We start from the raw sequence: 22,506 nt of genomic DNA, 5'->3' as shown, positions 1-22,506 counted from the left end.
ATTACTGCTATCCTTGCCCTCAGATCTAAAACAGTGGTTAGGATGAAGCCTGGTCCCCTTGAACCACACTATGGAGTGAACATACAGCCATTATACTGTGGGGGAAAGTAGAGCTCAATGGACTAGGCTAGTCAATTTACTACACATTATAAAATGCAAACAAGACAGAACAGTAGTTAAGAACATTTGCTAGTTTTTCAGAGGACCTGGGTTTGATTCCCAGCACTCATAAAGCTGCTTAGAACTGTCTGTAATTTCAGTTCCTATTTCTGGTCTCCAGTATCACTAGGCAAGGATGTCAACAAACATCCTTGCAGGCAAACATATGCATAAAAATAGAAATGATTTTGTAAAGGCTCAGATGTTAAACTTAGCAGACATACATTTCAAAACAGCTATTTTATTATATAATTAAATAACTAAATGGAGCCACATTTAAAGAAGGAATGTATAAGAATGTTCATCAAATATATCTCTATTAATAAAGTCATACAAATAAAAATTCTAGAATTAAAAATACACTGCAAGAGAAAGGAAGCAATCAGTAATAAAAGACACAGATGTCTGAGCTGGAGTGAGGACCCAGTGGCTAAGAGCACTTGGTGTTCCTGCAGAGGACCCAGGTCTGGTTCTCAGCACACATATCAGGTAGCTCATTACCATCTGTAACTAATTCCAGAAGGTCCGATGCCCTCTTTTGCACTTTGTGGATACCTGCAAACATAGTGCACATACAGATAAGCACACACACACACACACACAAATTAAGGAAAAGATATGTGAGAGCTATAGAAGACAAAAAAATAAATGGCAGTTTAACTATGAAATAATAGCAACTGTCACTGTATTAAAAACTATGCATTAAGAGACAGGGTGTCACACTAGTTTAAATTCTGTCTATAGGAGATGAGCACTAATCTAAGGATACAGACTGAAAATAAAAGGATGAAAAGGGCTATGAGTAAGATATTTCAGTACCTCTATAAACAATAAAACTAGGAAGAACAAGACACGTTTAGTCATGGGAAAACCTTGTTTCCATTTCCACCACTAATCTAGACTACATCACTCTTCCATTGTTCACCTAGAGCATTGTGAGCCAGTTCTGTAGCTATGTCCTTCTTAGAGACAGTACAAAGTTTGTATCCATTGTCTACTTCAATGAGTTTCTGACAGTCAGTGGATTCATCTTGACAGGGGCAATGGCCTAGAAGGTGTCATGAAAAAGAGCTTTTATTTCTTTCTTGGTTTCCTCAATGACTCATTCGTCATTTAGTATTATGTTGCTTCATTTCTGTGAGTTCATGAATGCTCTATAGCTCTTTTGTTGCTGATATGTAGTTTTATTTCAGTAATGAGATTTAATAGGAGAAATTATTTTAGTGGTCCTCTATTTGTCAGGATCTGTTTTTTTGTTCTCGTAGGTGTTCTACTTTAGATAATGCTCCACGATCTGCAGAGAAGAGTGTATATTCTGCAGTGTTAGGATGAAATGTGCTGTCTATTTAGCTTCCTTGGGTCTGTGGACTGGAGCATGGCTATCCTGTACTTTAAAGCTACTATCCACTTATAAGTGAGTACATTCCAGTTTTGTCTTTCTGGGTTTGTGTTACCTCACTCAAGATGATGTTTTCTAGTTCCATCCATTTGCCTGCAAACTTGCCTACAAATCATGATGTCCTTGTTTTTAATAGCTGAATAATATTCTACCATTAATTCTTTAAAATCAAACAGAAAGTGATAATCATGTGACTAGGGACAACTTTCTTTGATTTGAAGAAGAAAGATAAAAGACTTGAAAGTGTATGAGAGGTGATGATGCTACCTCCCGAAGAGGTAGGTTTAAGAAAAATAAGAGTGGAGGGAGGTGTGATGGCTAACATCTACAATCTCAGGAAGGCTGAGGCAGAAGCACTCCTATGAGTTGGAGGCCAGTATGATCTACAATTTGAAACCTTATCTCAAAAAAGCCTTAAGAAAGGAACTGAGAATGGAATTCAGGCAAAGGTCTGTCTTGTTACACACATGAGATGCTAATGTATTAAAGCAAATGTAATTGAGTAAAGAAAGCAAGCTAAGTAAATCAGTTCACCTGGCTATTAGAACTCAAGAAACAGAGAAGCCTTTCCATACCAAATATGTTAAAGAAGACAAAATTGGAGGAAACATTTTGATGGACCATATATAACCACAGAGGGACAAGATAATGAAGATAAATATTAATAATATATTAAGAAATACTAGGCCATGGTGAGGTACATCTAAAATGAAGAGGCTAAGCCAAATATAACATTTGCTTAGGAAGGAATTAACCATTATAAACCTTTGAAATCAAGATTCTTCAGGATGGCGGAAAATATTTTCTAAGGGGAATAAAAATAATGTGTCAGGGAAAAGAAATATACCAAAGAGCACATTAAGCCTCATCTGTTCTTTGAAGATTGCACATTACCTGCTCACAAGTTGTTGGAGCTTTTCTTCCTCGATCCAGATCAACTGCAGCTGCTACAAGTAAACACGTTTTCTGTGCAATCAGTAGTCCTTGATCCAAAGGACAAAAATGGGACAGCTGATAAGAAATAACCAGAACATGAATGAATAGTGAGAATGCAGTCAGGTGAACACAATCAGAATGAAAATCAGCAACATCTTGTCGGAATGAGAGAGTGCTGCTGGGAAACTGCACGGTGCCATAAAAATGACATAGACCAGCACCCTGATTTACAGTTTGAATGTTATATTACTTTTCCCTGTTTTTAAGCACCTTACTAGAGATAAAAAGCGTCTCCTCTTCAGTTTTCTTTCTCAATGACAAGTACTGGCATTTGGCCCTGAATGCCTATCTAGCAATTTACTTCTTGGGCGATGCTGTCATTTATGGGTGATTTTCCCCCTGGGAAGTAGTTTTCCCTTTATACTGAACAGAGCCCAAATCAGTACTTAAATTGTTATGCTTGAAGGGGACAATGTCAAATCCTGACAGGCATTAAGCATCATTAACCTTGCCCTCTAGGTTTAGGAAATACTCCTAGCTTTTTACTATATTAAAACTCTAAGCCACTTTGATTCCTACACGTCAGTCTTATACAAGCATTATCACAAATGTCAAAACTAAAATGGAATTATCACATCTAATTAAAACTGCATTTATACATAAACTTGCAGACATCTTATTTAACTAGTACTGGTGATTGAGCCCAGGATCTTGTGCATGCTAGATAGGTATTCCATCATTGAGTTCCATCCCAGTCCTCCAAAGACTTTCTTAATCTCCGCGGACATTTATGGATAACAATCACGACCTTCATGGAATTAATAATATTTTAAGTTGCCCAATCTCTTTAGGTCTTGGGTTACTTAAGGTTAGGAAACTGTGATCTTTAGTTCATTTGAGCTTAAAAATTCTTAACATTTAATTGGTCTCAATTTGTCAGACTGCGATACTTCCAACTGCAGCTGAGGTATATTCTGTAACCCTCTGCTTCCATTTCTCCATTGGTACTTGAACCACTTTGTAACTTTTTAAATGACTTTGGAGGCTGTTATGGTTTGTATATGCTGGGCCCAGGGAGTGGTACTATTAGAGGGTGTGGCCCTATTGGGGTAGGCGTGGCCCTATTGAGTAGGTGTGTCACTGTGGATGTGGGCTTTAAGACCCTCATCCTAGCTGTCTGGAAGTCAGTATTCTGCTAGCAGATGAAGATGTAGAACTCTTAGCTCTTTCTGCACCATGCCTGCCTGGATGCTACCATGCTCCCTCCTTAATACTAATGGACTGAACCTCTGAACATGTAAGCCAGCCCCAATTAAATATTGTCCTTATAAGAGCTGCCTTGTTCATGGTATCTGTTCATAATAGTAAAACCCTAAGACAGGGGAAAATGACTATTTTTTAAATGCTTAAAGGTGAATAATTACAAATTCACAAATTTTTACATACAGGACTTGTTCTAGGAAACTTAATAAAGGAGGCTCAAACTTATTTCCCTTTTCAATCCTTGCTGCTCACAGGTACTTATTTGAGCATTTCTACATACTTATTTGTGTGACCTTTCCAATGTGTGGTAGCTTGTAACATTGGAGCATGCCCATTCTAAAGATACTTATGTTTTAATATGGGACTCTGGAACTCCAGATCCCTTCAAAAACAAAGGAATACTTCTGTACTGGTAGAACTCTATAATTTAATGGTAGGCTCTATAATGAACTTTTTTTTTCTTTTTTAAATTATTATTTATTCACTTTACATTCTGCTCACTTCACTACGCACCTCCTGGCCACCACCTCCCACAATCCTTCATCCTATCTTCCTTCCCCTTCTTCTCTGAGAGGGTGGGATCCCAGGGTATCCCCCAACCCTGGCGCATCAAGTCTCTGCCAGATATGGCTCATCCTTTCCCACCGAGGCAAGATAAGGCAACCCAGATAGAAGAACATATCCTATGTACAGGCAACAGCTTTTGGGATAGCCCCCACTTCATTGGTTCAGGACCCACATGAAGGTCAAGCTGAACATCTACTACATATGTTGGGGGCGCGGGGGGGGCTACATTCAGCTCATGTATGCTCTTTGGTTGGTGGTTCAGTCTCTGAGATCCCCAAGGGTCCAGGTTAGTTGGCTCTGTTCATCTTCCTGTGGACTTCCTTTACCCTTCAGGACCCATGATCCCCTATTCTTCCATAGAGTAGATAATGAATATTTGTGATGAGATTTACCTTATAAGAAACCATGAAAAAGTTTTTCATTGCCTCTAGATCCTTCTCAGATTGCAGAGCTAAGTTCCAAGCTGAAAGTTAACATGAAATGGTATAATTATGAAAACTCAGCTGTTTATTAGTCTGTACCACCATAATCTCTACTGTCAACATTTTCAATTCCAATATGCTGATAAGGGAGGGGGTTCTTGGGAGTAAGTATATTTTAACTTAAAAAATGTAAAATTAACTTAAAACATAATTAATCAGGTCAATAAATTATTTTGTTTTTGAAAAAAGAAATTGATTTTACAGTTGTGGGGAAATTTTTGACAAGACATTTAGTGATTCCTAGCACTTCTGATTATCCATTTTAAGTAGATGAGGCACATGAGGCACGGTTTAATTTTTTTTAAAGATTGAGATGTACAAAAAGAATTCTCAGTACTATTTATCTATTTATCTATCCAGATGTAATGATAACAATTAAAGAAAGTGGCCATAAATTTGAAAGGGCATGAGATGTTTGTGGGTCAAGGGATAGGAGGAGCTGGAGGGAGAAAAGAGAGGGGGAAATGATGTCATTATATTTTCATTTAAAAATACAGAAAAAAAGAGAGTCACCAAGTGGCAACTGAAAGTCACCAACTCATCAACTGAAAGTGGTAAAGGAAGATAAACTTTAGGAAAGATCAGAATATACTAACATCAATAGTTAGAGTATCTCTGGAACATTTTCTATCTTCCAAATGTTAGTAGAAGTCCCAGCTAGGTAAACCAATGTGAGTGAGAAAATACCTCCATCTTTCCAAACCTTCAAAAGGTCAGAGTCATTAGATCTTTCTATATTTAAAAATGTTTATTTTCCAAATTTCTTAGAATTCACATCATTTTTCCCTTTTGCCTAGATTAAAACATCAAAAAATAATTTTAGAAAACAGGAATAGGTTCATTTAGAACCAGTCCAAACCATGATAGTGTTAATTGATAGCTCTTAACTACCTCCATAATTTTATATCATTTTTATTAATTCAGTCTTAGAAAAAGAAAATTGCACAATTCATAATTGTGTCACTTGATGAATTTTAATAAAATAAACATTTCCACAACAAGAAAGACTTCGGCCATTATCAGAAAGCTGCAAATCTCTTTCCTATCCAGGCTTTCCTCTCATGGTAAACACTACCTTAACTTCTTTCCTTAAGGTTATCTTCACACCATTTAAATGCTAAAGTCACAGCAACTTCTCCACACTTGAATATAATGCACTTGGATCACACTTACCATATCTGTTTTTCTCTCTTTCCTCTTAAACACATCACTATATTGACTTCTAACACAAAATCAAGTTTGTGTTTTTTAACCAGTGTATAAATTGAACCATGCATTATATACTCTTTAATGTCTAGCTGTTTTTGTACAACAGTATGTTTCTGAGATGTATATATAAATTGTTATGTGTAGTTTATTTTTGGTGGATTACATCAAAGAATATATTCTGCTTTCTAGAGCAGTTTTATGAAAATAATTTGTGAAACTAAAGTTATAATTCATCATTTTGTTTTTTGACCACTCTCCATAGAAAAGAAAAAGATTAAGCATAGAATACTTTGTTATGTGTGAGATACATACACTGTTTCATGTGAAATCCTTAATAAATTATCCTACATAAGAAATGTATATATTCCTAGCTTACATACAAGGAAACCAAGATTAAGCAAATTATACATATATACCATAGCATCAAAAGAAAGAGACATAATCTATTATATCAGAAAAATTTCCATGCCCACATATTTTTTTTACCTATTTTCCTGAACCAATTGGCATCATTAATCATATAATCCGAAATTGAGGGAGCTTCATTAAAATATTCAGAAAATTTCAGGAGTGCTGTATCAAATAGAAAAATAGGGTAATTATTTTATATGCTAGCAAAGTTTTAAATTATCCTTTAAAAACGGTATGAATCTAGAAAGGTTATTTCTGTGCATATGCATATGGTAGCATATCAAAATAATCCAAATGAAGAAAAAGCACTACTAAGCTCCATAAAGGTATTAACTCAAACTTTGAGGGAACAAATATATTCTTAAAAGTATAAATGTAAATATTACAATTATTCACTACTTGAGGCACATGCAAGGAGATAAAGAATGGGAATAATAATTAAAACACTAAAATAATTCTTAATATGGTTGAATTCCCCAGGGTTCAATCTCTAGCACCAAACAAAACACCCCAAAATAATCATAGTACCAGTAGACTGGCATAATATTTACTTAGCTTCCACAGTATATATAATGTAGAACCAAAACATGCCATCATCATCAGAGAGCATTTATTACTTACCACATGTTCTTCTCAGAAAAAGAATACCAACCAGCAAAGTTTTCATTTGAAAAGCTTTTGCTTTAAGCCATTTTGCTGTTTATAATCTGCATTTGAGATATGAAATTCAACTATTGCCATAACTGGGTTAAAGTTTTTAAGGTCTGGACTTTTGGGTGTTCTAAGAAATGAGAATACCTTTTGGACAAATGGGATACCATCAAAGAAAGCACAGTGCTGGTAAAAAGAATGTAATGTTGCTAGACACTAGTTTAAGGAAGTCAACAGGAAAGATGACAAGTAGACAGAGAACAGGAGAAGGCACAGACTTTTATAAATAGGTAAAATAAAAGAACAAGCAATGCAAGCTAGATGAAGTGGTCACATAAAACCAGCAGGGTTTAGAGAATTTTGTTTGTCTTGAATTAATTTTTGCATATATAATCATAGGACAGAAAATTAAAAGGGAGGGAAAGATAAAAGAAAGAGAGAAAGGATGAAGGAAAAGAAAGAAAGAGAGAAAGAAAGGAAGAGGGAGGAAAGGAGGGAGGGAAAGAGCATTAGGAAGGCAAGTATCTTTGAAACAAATTAGGACAAAAATGGAGCTGAAATCACAATTAGAAGTAGATGCTGGTGATGTCAAACACTTCCCTTCTAGTGGATGAAGAAACTAAAATAGATCTCTGTGGTAAACATTAATAAAGTGTATGAAATTGAACTAAAATATTAGATTAGAGTCAGTATGTTCAATACATTTAGAGAATTCAAGAGAGGATAGAGCCAAGATAAAGACTAAAAATAAGCAAGAACACATAATTACCTGTATTCAAGTAGTTCCAAAGCCTACCCATTTCTTTCTTTCTAAAAAATTAAAGGAAAAGAAGTTTTTAAATTGTTCTAAACATTTACTGTAAAAAAAAAATCACTGAAAAAAGCCTGTATGTATCTGAGAACTGGGCTAAAAATGTAAAACTTACAATTTCTAGTTCAGTAAGAAGTACTTAAAGAAATATTCAACATCCTTAGTCATCATGGAAATGCAAATTAAGTAAAATCTATAGATGTCTAATGTCTAAGAAAAAGCAAGGTGTGGCTCCAGTGGTAGTGCCTCACATGAGATGCTTTAGAGTCTGTCTCCAGCTTTGAAAGACAGTGGAGGTGCTTCTCAGCCATTCCGTATTCCTCAGTTGAGAATTCTTTGTTTAGCTCAGTACCCCATTTTTAATAGGGTTATTTGGTTCTCTGGAGTCTAACTTCTTGAGTTCTGTGCATATATTGGATAGTAGAGGGCTCTCCATTGGATGTAGGATTGGTAAAGCTCTTTTCCCAATCTGTTGGTTGCCATTTTGTCCTATTGTCAGTCTCCTTTGCCTTACAGAAGCTTTGTAATTTTATGAGGTCCAATTTGTCAATTATTGATCTTAGAGCATAAGCCACTGGTGTTCTGTTCAGGAATTTTTCCCCTGTGCCCATGTGTTCGGGGCTCTTCACCACTTTCTTTTCTATTAGTTTCAGTGTATCTGGTTTTATGTGGAGGTCCTTGGTCCACTTGGACTTGAGCTTTGTACAAGGAGATAAGAATGGATCGATTTGCATTCTTCCACATGCTCACTGCCAGTTGAACCAGCACCATTTGTTGAAAATGCTGTCTTTTTTCCACTGGATGGTTTTAGCTCCCTTGTCAAAGATCAAGTGGCCATAGGTATGTGGGTTCATTTCTGGATCTTCAATTCTGTTCTATTGATTTACCTGCCTGGCATTGTACCAATACCATGCAATTTTTATCACTATTGCTCTGTAGTACAGCTTGAGGTCAGGGATGCTGATTCCTACACAAGTTCTTTTATTGTTGAGAATAGTTTTTGCTACCCTAGGTTTTTTTGTTATTCCAGATGAATTTGAGCATTGCTCTTTCAAACTCAGTGAAGAACTGAGTTGGAATTTTGATGGGGATTGCATTGAATCTGTAGATTGCTTCACAAAGATGGTCATTTTGACTATAGTAATCCTGCCAATCCATGAGTATGGGAGATCTTTCCATCTTCTGAGGTCTTCTTTGATTTCTTTCTTAAAGAAATGCTCAGCATCCTTAGTCATCAGGGAAATGCAAATCAAAAGAACCCTGAGAGTCCACCTCACACCAGTCAGAATGGCTAAGATCAAAAACTCAGGTGACAGCAGATCCTGGTGAGGATGTGGAGAAAGAGGAACACTCCCCCACTGCTGGTGGGATTGCAAGCTTGTCCAATCACTCTGGAAATCAGTTTGGTGGTTCCTCAGAAAATAGGACATACTACTACTGGAGGATCCAGCAATACCTGGACTTATACCCAGAAGATGCTCCAACAGCTCCAACATGTAATAAGGACACATGCTCTACTATTTTCATAGCAGCCTTATTTTATAATAGCCAGAAGCTGGAAAGAACACAGATGTCCCTCAACAGAAGAATTGATACAGAAAATGTGGTATATTTACACAATGGAGTAATGCTCAGCTTTTAAAAACAATGACTTGAAATTCACAGGGAAGTGGATTGAACTAGAAAATATCATCCTGAGTGAGGTAACCCAATCACAAAAGAACACACATGGTACATACTCATTGATAAGTGGATATTAGCCCAGAAACTCGGAATACCCAAGATACAATTCACAGACCACATGAAGCTCAAGAAGAAGGAAGACCATAGTATGGATACTCTGATCCTCCTTAGAAAGGGGAACAAAACACCCATGGGAGGAGATACAGAGACAAAGTGTGGAGCAGAGACTGAAGGAAAGACCATGCAGACACTGTTGTGGATGCCAACAAGTGCTTCCTGACAGGACCCTGATATAACTGTCTCCTGAGAGGCTCTGAAATCTACCTCACAAATACAGAGGTAGATGCTCTCAGCCAAGCATTGAACTGAGCACAAGGTCCCTAGTAGAGGAGCTGGAGAAAGGACCCAAGGAGCTGAAGGAGGTTGCAGTTCCATAGGAGGAACAACAATATGAACCAACCAGTACCCCCAGAGCTCCCAGGAACTAAACCACCAACCAAGGAGTACACATGGAGGGACCCACAGCTCCAGCTGCATATGTAGCAGCGGATGACTTTGTTGGACATCAATGAAAGGGGAGGCCCTTGGTCCTGTGAAGGCTCTACGCTCCATTGTAGGGGAATGCCAGGGTCAGGAAGTGGGAGTGGGTGGGTTGGTGACTGGGGGGGGGGAGGGGATGCCAGGAAAGGGGATAACATTAGAAATGTAAATAAAGAAAATACCTAAGTGGGGGAACTAGAGCTATTAAAAAAGAAAAAAGAAAAAAGAAAGAAAAACAGTAGAGGTGCTCCGAGTGAAGCAAGAGTAGATGGTGGCCTGGAATCTCACCTCTAAGGAAGTGCCACATAATTTCTAGCATTCTGAGGAACACCATCTTTAAAAACACATTTATCTAATACTAACTTCTTATTTTACACTTGAAGAAACACACCTCACAGCAGTGAATGGTTTCTACAAGGTAAAGCACTTAGTGACAAAGACTAGTCTACTCTCCTGATCTTTTAATTCTCAGTCAAGTTTGTTTAAGGGGTTAACAAATTTTTAGCAAAGCTTTTGCCTTCTCATTCTACTTTTAGGAGACTGGAAGTTGACATTTTTTATATAGAGAAGAAAGTTTATTTTGCTGTTAACTTTTTTATTAGATATTTTCTATATTTACATTTCAAATTTTATCCCCTTTCCTCATTTCTCCCCCGAAAACCCCTCATCCAGTCCCCCTCCCCCTGCTCACTAACCCACCCATTCCCAATTCCCTGTCCTGGCATTCAATAAATGGAAATACATCAACATAATCCACTATATAAATAAACTCAAAGAAAAAAACCACATGATCATCTCATTGGATGCCAAGAAAGCATTTGACAAAATCCAACACCTCTTCATGATAAAAGTCTTGGAAAGATCAGGAATTCAAGGCCCATACCTAAACATAGTAAAAGTTGGATACAGCAAACCAATAGCCAACATCAAACTAAATGGAGAGAAACTTGAAGCAATACCACTAAAATCAGGGACCAAACAAGGCTGCCCACTCTCTCTCCCTATCTATTCAATATAGTTCTTGAAGTCCTAGCCAGAGCAATCAGACAACAAAAGGAGATCAAAGAGATACAAATTGGAAAGGAAGAAGTAAAAATATCACTATTTGCAGATGATATGATAGTATATTTAAGTGACCCTAAAAATTCCACCAGAGAACTCCTAAACCTGATAAACAGCTTCAGCAAAGGGGCCAGATAGAAAATTAACTCAAACAAATCAGTTGCCTTCCTATACTCAAAGAATAAGCAGGCTGAAAAAGAAATTAGAGAAACAACACCTTTCACAATAGTCACAAATAATATAAAATATCTTGGAAGTTGACATTCAGACCTAACAAGTAAAAAATCTGAACAGACTGAAAAAAGTGAACAACTCTTCTTGAATTCATAACAGTAGTGAGGGAGAAGGCCAAGCTACTGCCAAAAAGAATGAATTTATGTAGGACAGGTAAACTGAGATGTGGAGCAGAGATCTTGAGAACCAATGCCTTAGTGAGCACCTAGACTATGGCTGACAAATCACTAGATGCTTATTCTGAAAGTCTTAGAGCTAAAAACTCCAAGGTGCTCCATTCATAAGGAGGCCTCAACACTTGTACAAAATTGAGCAAGGTAGCTTAGCTAGGTGATCACAGTAGGCACTGGAAAACAGGCAGGGATGGGGGAAAGAAATTGTTTTTGAAATATTCTGTAATACTAGGTCCTTTCAAATATTTATTTTTTATTTTGTGTGAATGAATATTATGCTTACATATATGCAAATGCATCATATGTTTGCCTAGTGCTCATGGAGGGAAGATGAGAATGTGTGATCCCCTGGAACTGGCATTATGGATGGTTGCAAACCACCATGTGGGCACTGGGAACCAAATTCAGGTCCTCTAAAAGTATACCATATCTCTTAACTGGTGAGCTATTGCTCCAGTCCCATGTTATTTTTTAAATTATTTTTTATTATTATGTCTGGATATGCATGCCACATTGAATGTCTGGAAATGAGATGACAGCATTGCGGACTTAGTTCTATACTTTCCCATTAATCCAAAAATCAAACTCAGGTTGCCAGGCTTGTTAGCAAGTGCTGTTACCAACTGAACCATCTTCCCAGCTCAATATTACGTTCCTTTAAAATAAGATCTGACCTCTTTAAACAAACTACTTTACCAGAGTTCAACTTCAATTCTCTGGCTTATTGCCAGAGCCTAATTCCATGGAAATATCTGAAACCAGTTCACATAAGCCACCTTGACTGTATAAAAGGGGAGAGAAGACTAGAGCAATTTCTCTCCCACATGACTCACCATCACACAACTAAAAAGCCTATTTGTAGCACTTCTTTTAACTTGGGAAACAGGAAAAAAATCATACTAAAAGGCAAAATATAATTGGAAGAGACAGAACTAACATTAGACAGACACAGCAGAGATGATATATGATTAGATTGTGTGTGTGTGTGTGTGTAATACAAAACGAGTCAAAATAATTCTAAGGAAGAACCAAAAAGAAATGCTGGGATTTCAAAACATTAGCAGAAACATAAATTCCTGTGATAGTCTTGTTAGCAGACCAGACACAGCTAAAAGAGTTTATACCAAGAAAAAATTTCAAATATCTCAAACCAAAGAGAATAATGGCAAAAAAAATCCAAGGACTGTAGAACAACTTTAAAAAGTAAAATGTGTAATGGTAACACTGGAAAAAGAGAGATCGGACAAGAAGAAATGTGCAAAATCCTAATGGCTGAAATACAAATTAACCTTACGGACCAAACCAAAGATCAACAAACAGAATTCTTACAATCTCCTTCAAGAATACACTCCCAGTGATCAAAAGACTTCCAACTAGGCCCTGCTTCTTTAAAGTGTCACAAAATTTCTCAATACTGCTTTCCTGTGATGTGAGCCAAGCCTTGAATCATAATGGACTCTTACAAGACCTCAGCCTATGTCCAAATAGCACGGAAAACCTCAAAAAAAAAAAAAAAAGAATACAACTTGAAAAACACATGAAACTCAAGAAGAAGGAAGATCAAAGTGTGGATACTTCATCCCTCCTTAGAATGGGGAACAAAATACCCATGTAAGGAGTTACAGAGACAACATTTGGAGATGAGACAGAAAGAAGGACCATGCAGAGACTGCCCCATTCAGGGATCCATCCCATATACAACCACAAAACACAGACACTATTGCATATGCCAGCAACATTTTGCCAACAGGACCCTGATATAGCTGACTCTAGTGAGGCTATGCCAGTGCCTGGCAAATACACAAGTGGATGCTCACAGTCATCTATTGGGTGGATCACAGGGCCCCCAATGGAGGAGCTAGAGAAAGTACCCAAGGATCTGACGGGGTCTGCAACCCTATAGGTGGAACAACAATATAAATTAACCAGTATGCCCAGAGCTCGTGTCTCTAGCTGAATATGTAGCAGAAGATGGCCTAGTTGGCCATCATTGGGAAGAGAGGCCCCTTGGTCTTGCAAACTTTATATGCCCCAGAAAAGGGGAACGCCAGGGCCAAGAAGTGGGAGTGGGTGGGTAGGGGAGCAGGGCGGGCAGAAGGTATAGGGGGCTTTCGGGATAGCATTTGAAATGTAAATGAAGAAAATAACTAATAAAATTTTTTTAGAAGACTCAAATAGAAGAAAAGTCAATTAAAAGTAGGTTGAAGGAACTTCTAGACTGGCGAACACACTGAGGTACTGGGATGATGGCTAGCCTGGGGTTTTAGCTAGCTCTTCCCAAACTAATCACTTATACTAAACTGTAAACTAAGTCATGAGTACTCCAAGTCAGTCTAGCAAAATACTGAATTTGAAAAGAGGACATAGGATTTCCCCTTTTGGGCTAATCAGAAATATATGAGGCCTAGACTTGTAGGCCTATAAGGTAGGGGCAGTTTTATAGGGTCGAGCCCTTTAACCTATACGTTTGGACATTAAAGGTGTGATTATTAACACTGGAATCATGACAGGTATTTGTTAGACTGGGCTTGTTCACAGGAATATGGTTGAATAGAGAAGAGATGAAAGGGCAAGAGGCAAAGATCATGTAATCCAAGTAAGAAAGACTTTTTCTTACTGTTAAAAAACAAAAGACATGGGGCTGGAGAGATGGCTCAGTAGTTAGGAACACTGGCTGCTCTTAAAGAGATCCTGAGTTCAATTCCCAGCAACCACATGGTGGCTCATAACCACCTGTAATGGGATCTGATGCCCTCTTCTGCTGTGTCTGAAGACAGCTACAGTGTACTCACATACATAAAATAAATAAATAAATCTTAAAAAAAGACATGTAAATCTACTAATAAAGTGTTGTTAATTGGATCAGCTAAATGGGCCCTATAAGAGTGTATACTAGCTTGATAATGGAAATTAACAGAAACTATCTCATAACTGAAATATGTAAAATCTTCAAAACTGAAATACAATGTCTCAGGTGATGTTGGAAAAACATTCTAAAGGGATGGGTAGTTCTAAAGAGTTCCATAATGGAAGTGTTTTATAAAACAACAGTAACAAAAAACAAAAAGAGAATCATGCTTCCTGGAGAATGCAAAGAGGATATGCACTTGAGCAAAAACTACTTTTGTCCTAAAGACTGACTTTGGAAGTGCATTAGGAAACCTTAGACATAGTGACTTATAAGCAGTTCTCAACTGACCAGAAATGAGTCTTTTAATGCAGGAGTGGCAGTTACAAGGTTTGGAAGGTTTTCAAATAAGAGGCAACAGTTGAAAATGGCTCTGAAAACAGCTAGGAATTGGACTGATGCTGATAGTGTGTGTGTGTGGGGGGGTCTCAATGGGAATAGATATTAACTCTCAACTAAGCTTCTCTTAGCCAGTGGTGTATAAAAATGTTCACCAAGGCATGAAATAACTGGAACAGAATGTATTATGGAAGAGTGAACTGCTGAGTCACATTTCTTTAGATTTAACGAGTTAGGGAAGCAGAAACCGGCCTGAGTAGGGCCACAGGCCTCACCCGGCCGGATCAGCGCCAGGGTAGCGGGAGCGCAGGGTTGCCTGACACCCGCCAGCTACCCACGACCCCCGCCGCAGGATTTTGATACTGCTGGTGAGTGGAACACAGCTTCTGCTCCAATCCAATTGCGCGGGACCTGAGACTGCATTAGTTAGGGAAGCAGAAACCGGCCTGAGTAGGGCCACAGGCCTCACCCGGCCGGATCAGCGCCAGGGTAGCAGGAGCGCAGGGTTGCCTGACACCCGCCAGCTACCCACGACCCCCGCCGCAGGATTTTGGGACTGCTGGTGAGTGGAACACAGCTTCTGCTCCAATCCAATTGCGCGGGACCTGAGACTGCATTAGTTAGGGAAGCAGAAACCAGCCTGAGTAGGGCCACAGGCCTCACCCGGCCGGATCAGCACCAGGGTAGCGGGAGCGCAGGGTTGCCTGACACCTGCCAGCTACCCAAGACCCCCGCCGCAGGATTTTGGGACTGCTGGTGAGTGGAACACAGCTTCTGCTCCAGTCCAATCACGCGGGACCTGAGACTGCTCTGGTTGGGGAGAGAGAAATCCGGCCTACATAGGGCCACAAGCCTCTTCCGGTCAGAAAAGCACCTGGGCAGCTGGGGCGCAGGGTCTGCTGACACTCGCCAGCTACCCACAACACCCGCCACAGGATCTTAAGACTTCTGGTGAGTGGAGCACAGCTTCTGCTCCAATCCAATTGCACGCGGGACCTGAGACTGCATTAGTTAGGGAAGCAGAAACCGGCCTGAGTAGGACCACAGGCCTCACCCGGCCGGATCAGCGCCAGGGTAGCGGGAGCGCAGGGTTGCCTGACACCCGCCAGCTACCCACGACCCCCGCCGCAGGATTTTGGGACTGCGGGTGAGTGGAACACAGCTTCTGCTCCAATCCAATTGCGCGAGACCTGAGACTGCATTAGTTAGGGAAGCAGAAACCGGCCTGAGTAGGGCCACAGGCCTCACCCGGCCGGATCAGCGCCAGGGTAGCGGGAGCGCAGGGTTGCCTGACACCCGCCAGCTACCCAAGACCCCCCGCCGCAGGATTTTGGGACTGCTGGTGAGTGGAACACAGCTTCTGCTCCAGTCCAATCACGCGGGACCTGAGACTGCTCTGGTTGGGGAGAGAGAAATCCGGCCTACATAGGGCCACAAGCCTCTTCCGGTCAGAAAAGCACCTGTGCAGCTGGGGCGCAGGGTCAGCTGACACTCACCAGCTACCCACAACACCCACCACAGGATCTTAAGACTTCTGGAGAGTGGAACACAGCTTCTGCTCCAATCCAATTGCACGCGGGACCAGAGACTGCATTAGTTAGGGAAGCAGAAAAACGGCCTGAGTAGGACCATAGGCCTCTTCCGGCTGGACCAGCACCGGGGTACCGTCAGCTACCCACGACCCCCGCCGCAGGATTTAGAGACTGCTGGTGAGTGGAACACAGCTTCTGCTCCAATCGTTAAATAGTGACAACGATAACAACTAACCCCAGAGATTACCAGATGGCGAAAGGTAAACGTAATAATCTTACTAACAGGAACCAAGACCACTCACCATCATCAGAACCCAGCACCCCCACTTCGCCCAGTCCAGGGCACCCCAACACACCGGAAAAGCTAGACACGGATTTAAAAGCATATCTCCTGATGATGATAGAGGACTTCAAGAAGGACTTTAATAACACACTTAAAGAAATGCAGGAGAACACTGATAAAAAGGCAGAAGACAATAAAGAGGAAGCACAAAAATCCCTTAAAGAATTGCAGGAGAACACTGCTAAAGAGTTACAAATCCTTAAAGAAAAACATGATAACATAATCAAACAGGTAGAAGTCCTTACAGAAAAACAGGAAAACACATCCAAACAGATGATGGAAATGAACAAAACCATACTAGACCTAAAAAGGGAAGTAGACACAATAAAGAAAACCCAAAATGAGGCAACACTGGAGATAGAAACCCTAGGAAAGAAATCTGGAACCACAGATACGAGCATCAGCAACAGAATACAAGAGATGGAAGAGAGAATCTCAGGTGCAGAAGATTCCATAGAGAACATCGGCACAACAATCAAGGAAAATGTAAAATGCAAAAAGATCCTAACTCAAAACATCCAAGAAATACAGGACATAATGAGAAGACCAAACCTACGGATAATAGGAGTGGATGAGAATGAAGATTTTCAACTCAAAGGACCAGCAAACATCTTCAACAAAATTATAGAAGAAAACTTCCCAAATCTAAAGAAAGAGATGCCCATGAACATACAAGAAGCCTACAGAACTCCAAATAGACTGGACCAGAAAAGAAATACCTCCCGACACATAATAATCAGAGCAACAAATGCTCTAAATAAAGATAGAATACTAAAAGCAGTAAGAGAAAAAGGCCAAGTAACATATAAAGGCAAGCCTATCAGAATTACACCAGACTTTTCACCAGAGACTATGAAAGCCAGAAGATCCTGGACGGATGTTATACAGACACTAAAAGAACACAAATTCCAGCCCAGGCTACTATACCCAGCCAAACTCTCAATTAACATAGATGGAGAAACCAAAGTATTCCACGACAAAACCAAATTCACACATTATCTCTCCACGAATCCAGCCCTTCAAAGGATAATAACAGAAAAAAACCAATACAAGGACAGGAACCACGCCCTAGAAACAACAAGAAGGTAATCCCTCAACAAACCTAAAAGAAGACAGCCACAAGAACAAAATGCCAACTTTAACAACAAAAATAACAGGAAACAACAATTACTTTTCCTTAATATCTCTTAATATCAATGGACTCAACTCCCCGATAAAAAGACATAGACTAACAAACTGGCTACACAAACAAGACCCAACATTTTGCTGCTTACAGGAAACTCATCTCAGAGAAAAGGATAGACACTACCTCAGAATGAAAGGCTGGAAAACAATTTTCCAAGCAAATGGCATGAAGAAACAAGCTGGAGTAGCCATTCTAATATCTGATAAGATTGACTTCCAACCCAAAGTCATTAAAAAAGACAGGGAGGGACACTTCATACTCATCAAAGGTAAAATCCTCCAAGAGGAACTATCAATCCTGAATATCTATGCTCCAAATACAAAGGCAGCCACATTCATTAAAGAAACTTTAGTAAAGCTCAAAGCACACATTGCACCTCATACAATAATAGTGGGAGACTTCAACACACCACTTTCACCAATGGACAGATCATGGAAACAGAAACTAAACAGGGACACAGTGAAACTAACAGAAATTATGAATCAAATGGATCTGGCAGATATCTACAGAACATTCTATCCTAAAACAAAAGGATATACCTTCTTCTCAGCACCTCATGGTACCTTCTCCAAAATTGACCACATAATTGGTCACAAAGCAGGCCTCAACAGATATAAAAATATTGAAATTGTCCCATGCATCCTATCAGATCACCATGGACTAAGGCTGATCTTCAATAACAAAATAAATAATAGAAAGCCAATCTTCACGTGGAAACTGAACAACACTCTTCTCAATGATACCTTGGTCAAGGAAGGAATAAAGAAAGAAATTAAGGACTTTTTAGAGTTCAATGAAAATGAAGCCACAACATACCCAAACTTATGGGACGCAATGAAAGCATTTTTAAGAGGAAAACTCATAGCTCTGAGTGCCTCCAAAAGGAAACTAGAGAGAGCACACATTAGCAGCTTGACAACACACCTAAAAGCACTAGAACAAAAGGAAGCAAATTCACCCAAGAGGAGTAGACGGCAGGAAATAATCAAACTCAGGGGTGAAATCAACCAAGTGGAAACAAGAAAAACTATTCAAAGAATCAACCAATCAAGGAGCTGGTTCTTTGAGAAAATCAACAAGATAGATAAACCCTTAGCCAGACTCACTAGAGGGCACAGGGAAAGCATCCTAATTAACAAAATCAGAAATGAAAAAGGAGACATAACAACAGATCCTGAAGACATCCAAAACACCATCAGATCCTTCTACCAAAGGCTATACTCAACAAAACTGGAGAACCTGGATGAAATGGACAAGTTCCTAGACAGATACCAGGTACCAAAGCTGAATCAAGATCAGGTTAATGATCTAAACAGCCCTATATCCCCCAAAGAAATAGAAGCAGTCATTAATAGTCTCCCAACTAAAAAAAGCCCAGGACCAGATGGGTTTAGTGCAGAGTTCTATCAGACCTTCAAAGAAGATCTAATCCCAGTTCTTCACAAACTATTCCACAAAATAGAAACAGAAGGTACTCTACCCAACTCATTCTATGAAGCCACAATTACTCTGATACCTAAACCACAAAAAGACCCAACAAAGATAGAAAACTTCAGACCAATATCCCTTATGAATATTGATGCAAAAATCCTCAATAAAGTTCTTGCTAACCGAATCCAAGAACACATCAAAACAATCATCCATCCTGACCAAGTAGGTTTCATCCCAGGGATGCAGGGATGGTTCAATATACGGAAATCCATCAACGTAATCCAGTATATAAACAAACTCAAAGACAAAAACCACATGGTCATCTCCTTAGATGCGGAAAAAGCATTTGACAAGATCCAACACCCATTCATGATAAAAGTCTTGGAAAGATCAGGAATTCAAGGCCCATACCTAAACATGATAAAAGCAATCTACAGCAAACCAGTAGCCAACATCAAAGTAAATGGTCAGAAGCTTGAAGCAATCCCTCTAAAATCAGGGACTAGACAAGGCTGTCCACTTTCTCCATACCTATTCAACATTGTACTTGAAGTCCTAGCCAGAGCAATTCGACAACAAAAGGAGATCAAAGGGATACAAATTGGAAAAGATGAAGTCAAAATATCACTTTTTGCAGATGATATGATAGTATATATAAGTGACCCTAAAAATTCCACCAGAGAACTCCTAAGCCTGATAAACAGCTTCGGTGAAGTAGCTGGATATAAAATTAACTCAAACAAATCAATGGCCTTTCTCTACACAAAGAATAAACAGGCTGAGAAAGAAATTAGGGAAACAACACCCTTCTCAATAGTCACAAATAATATAAAATATCTTGGCGTGACTCTAACTAAGGAAGTGAAAGATCTGTATAATAAAAACTTCAAGTCTCTGAAGAAAGAAATTATAGAAGATCTCAGAAGATGGAAAGATCTCCCATGCTCATGGATTGGCAGGATCAACATTGTAAAAATGGCTATCTTGCCAAAAGCAATCTACAGATTCAATGCAATCCCCATCAAAATTCCAAATCAATTCTTCAACGAATTAGAAAGTGCAATCTGCAAATTCATCTGGAATAACAAAAAACCTAGGATAGCAAAAACTCTCCTCAAGGATAAAAGAACCTCTGGTGGAATCACCATGCCGGACCTAAAGCTCTACTACAGAGCAATTGTGATAAAAACTGCATGGTACTGGTATAGTGACAGACAAATAGACCAATGGAATAGAATTGAAGACCCAGAAATGAATCCACACACCTATGGTCACTTGATCTTCGACAAGGGAGCTAAAAACATCCAGTGGAAGAAAGACAGCATTTTCAACAAATGGTGCTGGCACAACTGGTTGTTAACATGTAGAAGAATGCGAATCGATCCATTCCTATCTCCTTGTACTAAGGTCAAGTCTAAGTGGATCAAGGAACTTCACATAAAACCAGAGACACTGAAACTTATAGAGGAGAAAGTGGGGAAAAGCCTTGAAGATATGGGCACAGGGGAAAAATTCCTGAATCGAACAGTAATGGCTTGTGCTGTAAGATCGAGAATTGACAAGTGGGACCTCATGAAACTACAAAGCTTCTGCAAGGCTAAAGACACCATCAATAAGACAAAAAAACCACCAACAGATTGGGAAAGGATCTTCACCTATCCTAAATCAGATAAGGGACTAATATCCAATATATATAAAGAACTCAAGAAGGTGGACTCCAGAAAGTCAAATAACCCCATTAAAAAATGGGGCTCAGAACTGAACAAAGAATTCTCACCTGAGGAATACCGAATGGCAGAGAAGCACCTGAAAAAATGTTCAACATCCTTAATCATCAGGGAAATGCAAATCAAAACAACCCTGAGATTCCACCTCACACCAGTCAGAATGGCTAAGATCAAAAATTCAGGTGACAGCAGATGCTGGCGAGGATGTGGAGAAAGTGGAACACTCCTCCATTGTTGGTGGGATTGCAAGCTTGTACAACCACTCTGGAAATCAGTCTGGCGGTTCCTCAGAAAATTGGACATAGTACTACCGGAGGATCCAGCAATACCTCTCCTGGGCATATATCCAGAAGATGTCCCAACCGGTAAAAAGGACACATGCTCCACTATGTTCATAGCAGCCCTATTTATAATAGCCAGAAGCTGGAAAGAACCCAGATGTCCCTCAACAGAGGAATGGATACAGAAATTATGGTACATTTACACAATGGAGTACTACTCAGCTATTAAAAAGAATGAATTTATGAAATTCCTAGCCAAATGGATGGACCTGGAGGGCATCATCTTGAGTGAAGTAACACAATCACAAAAGATCTCACACAATATGTATTCATTGATAAGTGGATATTAGCCCAAAACTTAGGATACCCAAGATATAAGATACAATTTGATAAACGCATGAAACTCAAGAAGAATGAAGACCAAAGTGTGGACATTGTGCACCTTCTTAGAATTGGGAACAAAACACCCAGGGAAGGAGTTACAGAGACAAAGTTCGTAGCTGTGATGAAAGGATGGACCATTTAGAGACTGCTGTATCCAGGGATCCGTCCCATAATCAGCTTCTAAACGCTGACACCATTGCATACACTAGTAAGATCTTGCTGAAAGGACCCAAATATAGCTGTCTCTTGTGAGACGATGCCGGGGCCTAGCAAACACAGGAGTGGATGTTCACAGTCAGCTATTGGATGTATCACAGGGCTCCCAATGGAGAAGCTAGAGAAAGTACCTAAGGAGCTAAAGGGATCTGCAACCCTATTGTTGGAACAACATGATGTACTAACCAGAACCCTGGAGCTCTTGTCTCTAGCTGCATATGTATCGAAAGATGGCCTAGTCGGCCATCAATGGAAAGAGAGGCCCATTGGACTTGCAAACTTTATATGCCCCAATATAGGGGAATGCCAGGGCCAAAAGAATGGGAATGGGTGGGTAGGGAAGTGGGGGGCGCTATGGGGGACTTTTGGGATAGTATTGGAAATGTAATTGAGGAAAATATGTAATAAAAATATTAAAAAAAAAAAAAGATTTAACAAAAACCCCATATTTTACACTTCTTACCAACTAACAATGGCCAAAGAGATGATGTCCTCTGAGTAATAGAGAATCTGAACAGACCATTTAAACAATGGGCTTGCAGTATAGCATGGTGGTAGGGCACCTGCCTAAAATGTGAG

At 39.5% G+C, this 22,506-nt stretch overlaps 1 protein-coding gene across 1 annotated transcript in view; it reads right to left on the bottom strand.

Annotated features, from left to right (window-relative positions):
• Nucleotides 1–22,506, bottom strand: part of Tex11 (testis expressed 11) — a 209,617-nt gene that overhangs the window by 32,042 nt on the left and 155,069 nt on the right. Inside the window, exons 20-23 of the mRNA XM_021153053.2 lie at nucleotides 7,847–7,887; nucleotides 6,502–6,588; nucleotides 4,717–4,787; nucleotides 2,453–2,569 (exon numbers count right to left, since the gene is read on the bottom strand). Of these exons, the coding sequence (XP_021008712.1) occupies nucleotides 2,453–2,569; nucleotides 4,717–4,787; nucleotides 6,502–6,588; nucleotides 7,847–7,887 (316 nt within the window). The remainder of the gene's footprint in view (nucleotides 1–2,452; nucleotides 2,570–4,716; nucleotides 4,788–6,501; nucleotides 6,589–7,846; nucleotides 7,888–22,506) is intronic.

The sequence above is a fragment of the Mus caroli genome, unplaced genomic scaffold (genome assembly GCF_978045245.1).
Source record: "Mus caroli unplaced genomic scaffold, Mus_caroli_1 scaffold_5, whole genome shotgun sequence".
Lineage (NCBI taxonomy): Eukaryota > Metazoa > Chordata > Mammalia > Rodentia > Muridae > Mus > Mus caroli.
This window is presented reverse-complemented; position numbering and strand designations above follow the sequence as displayed.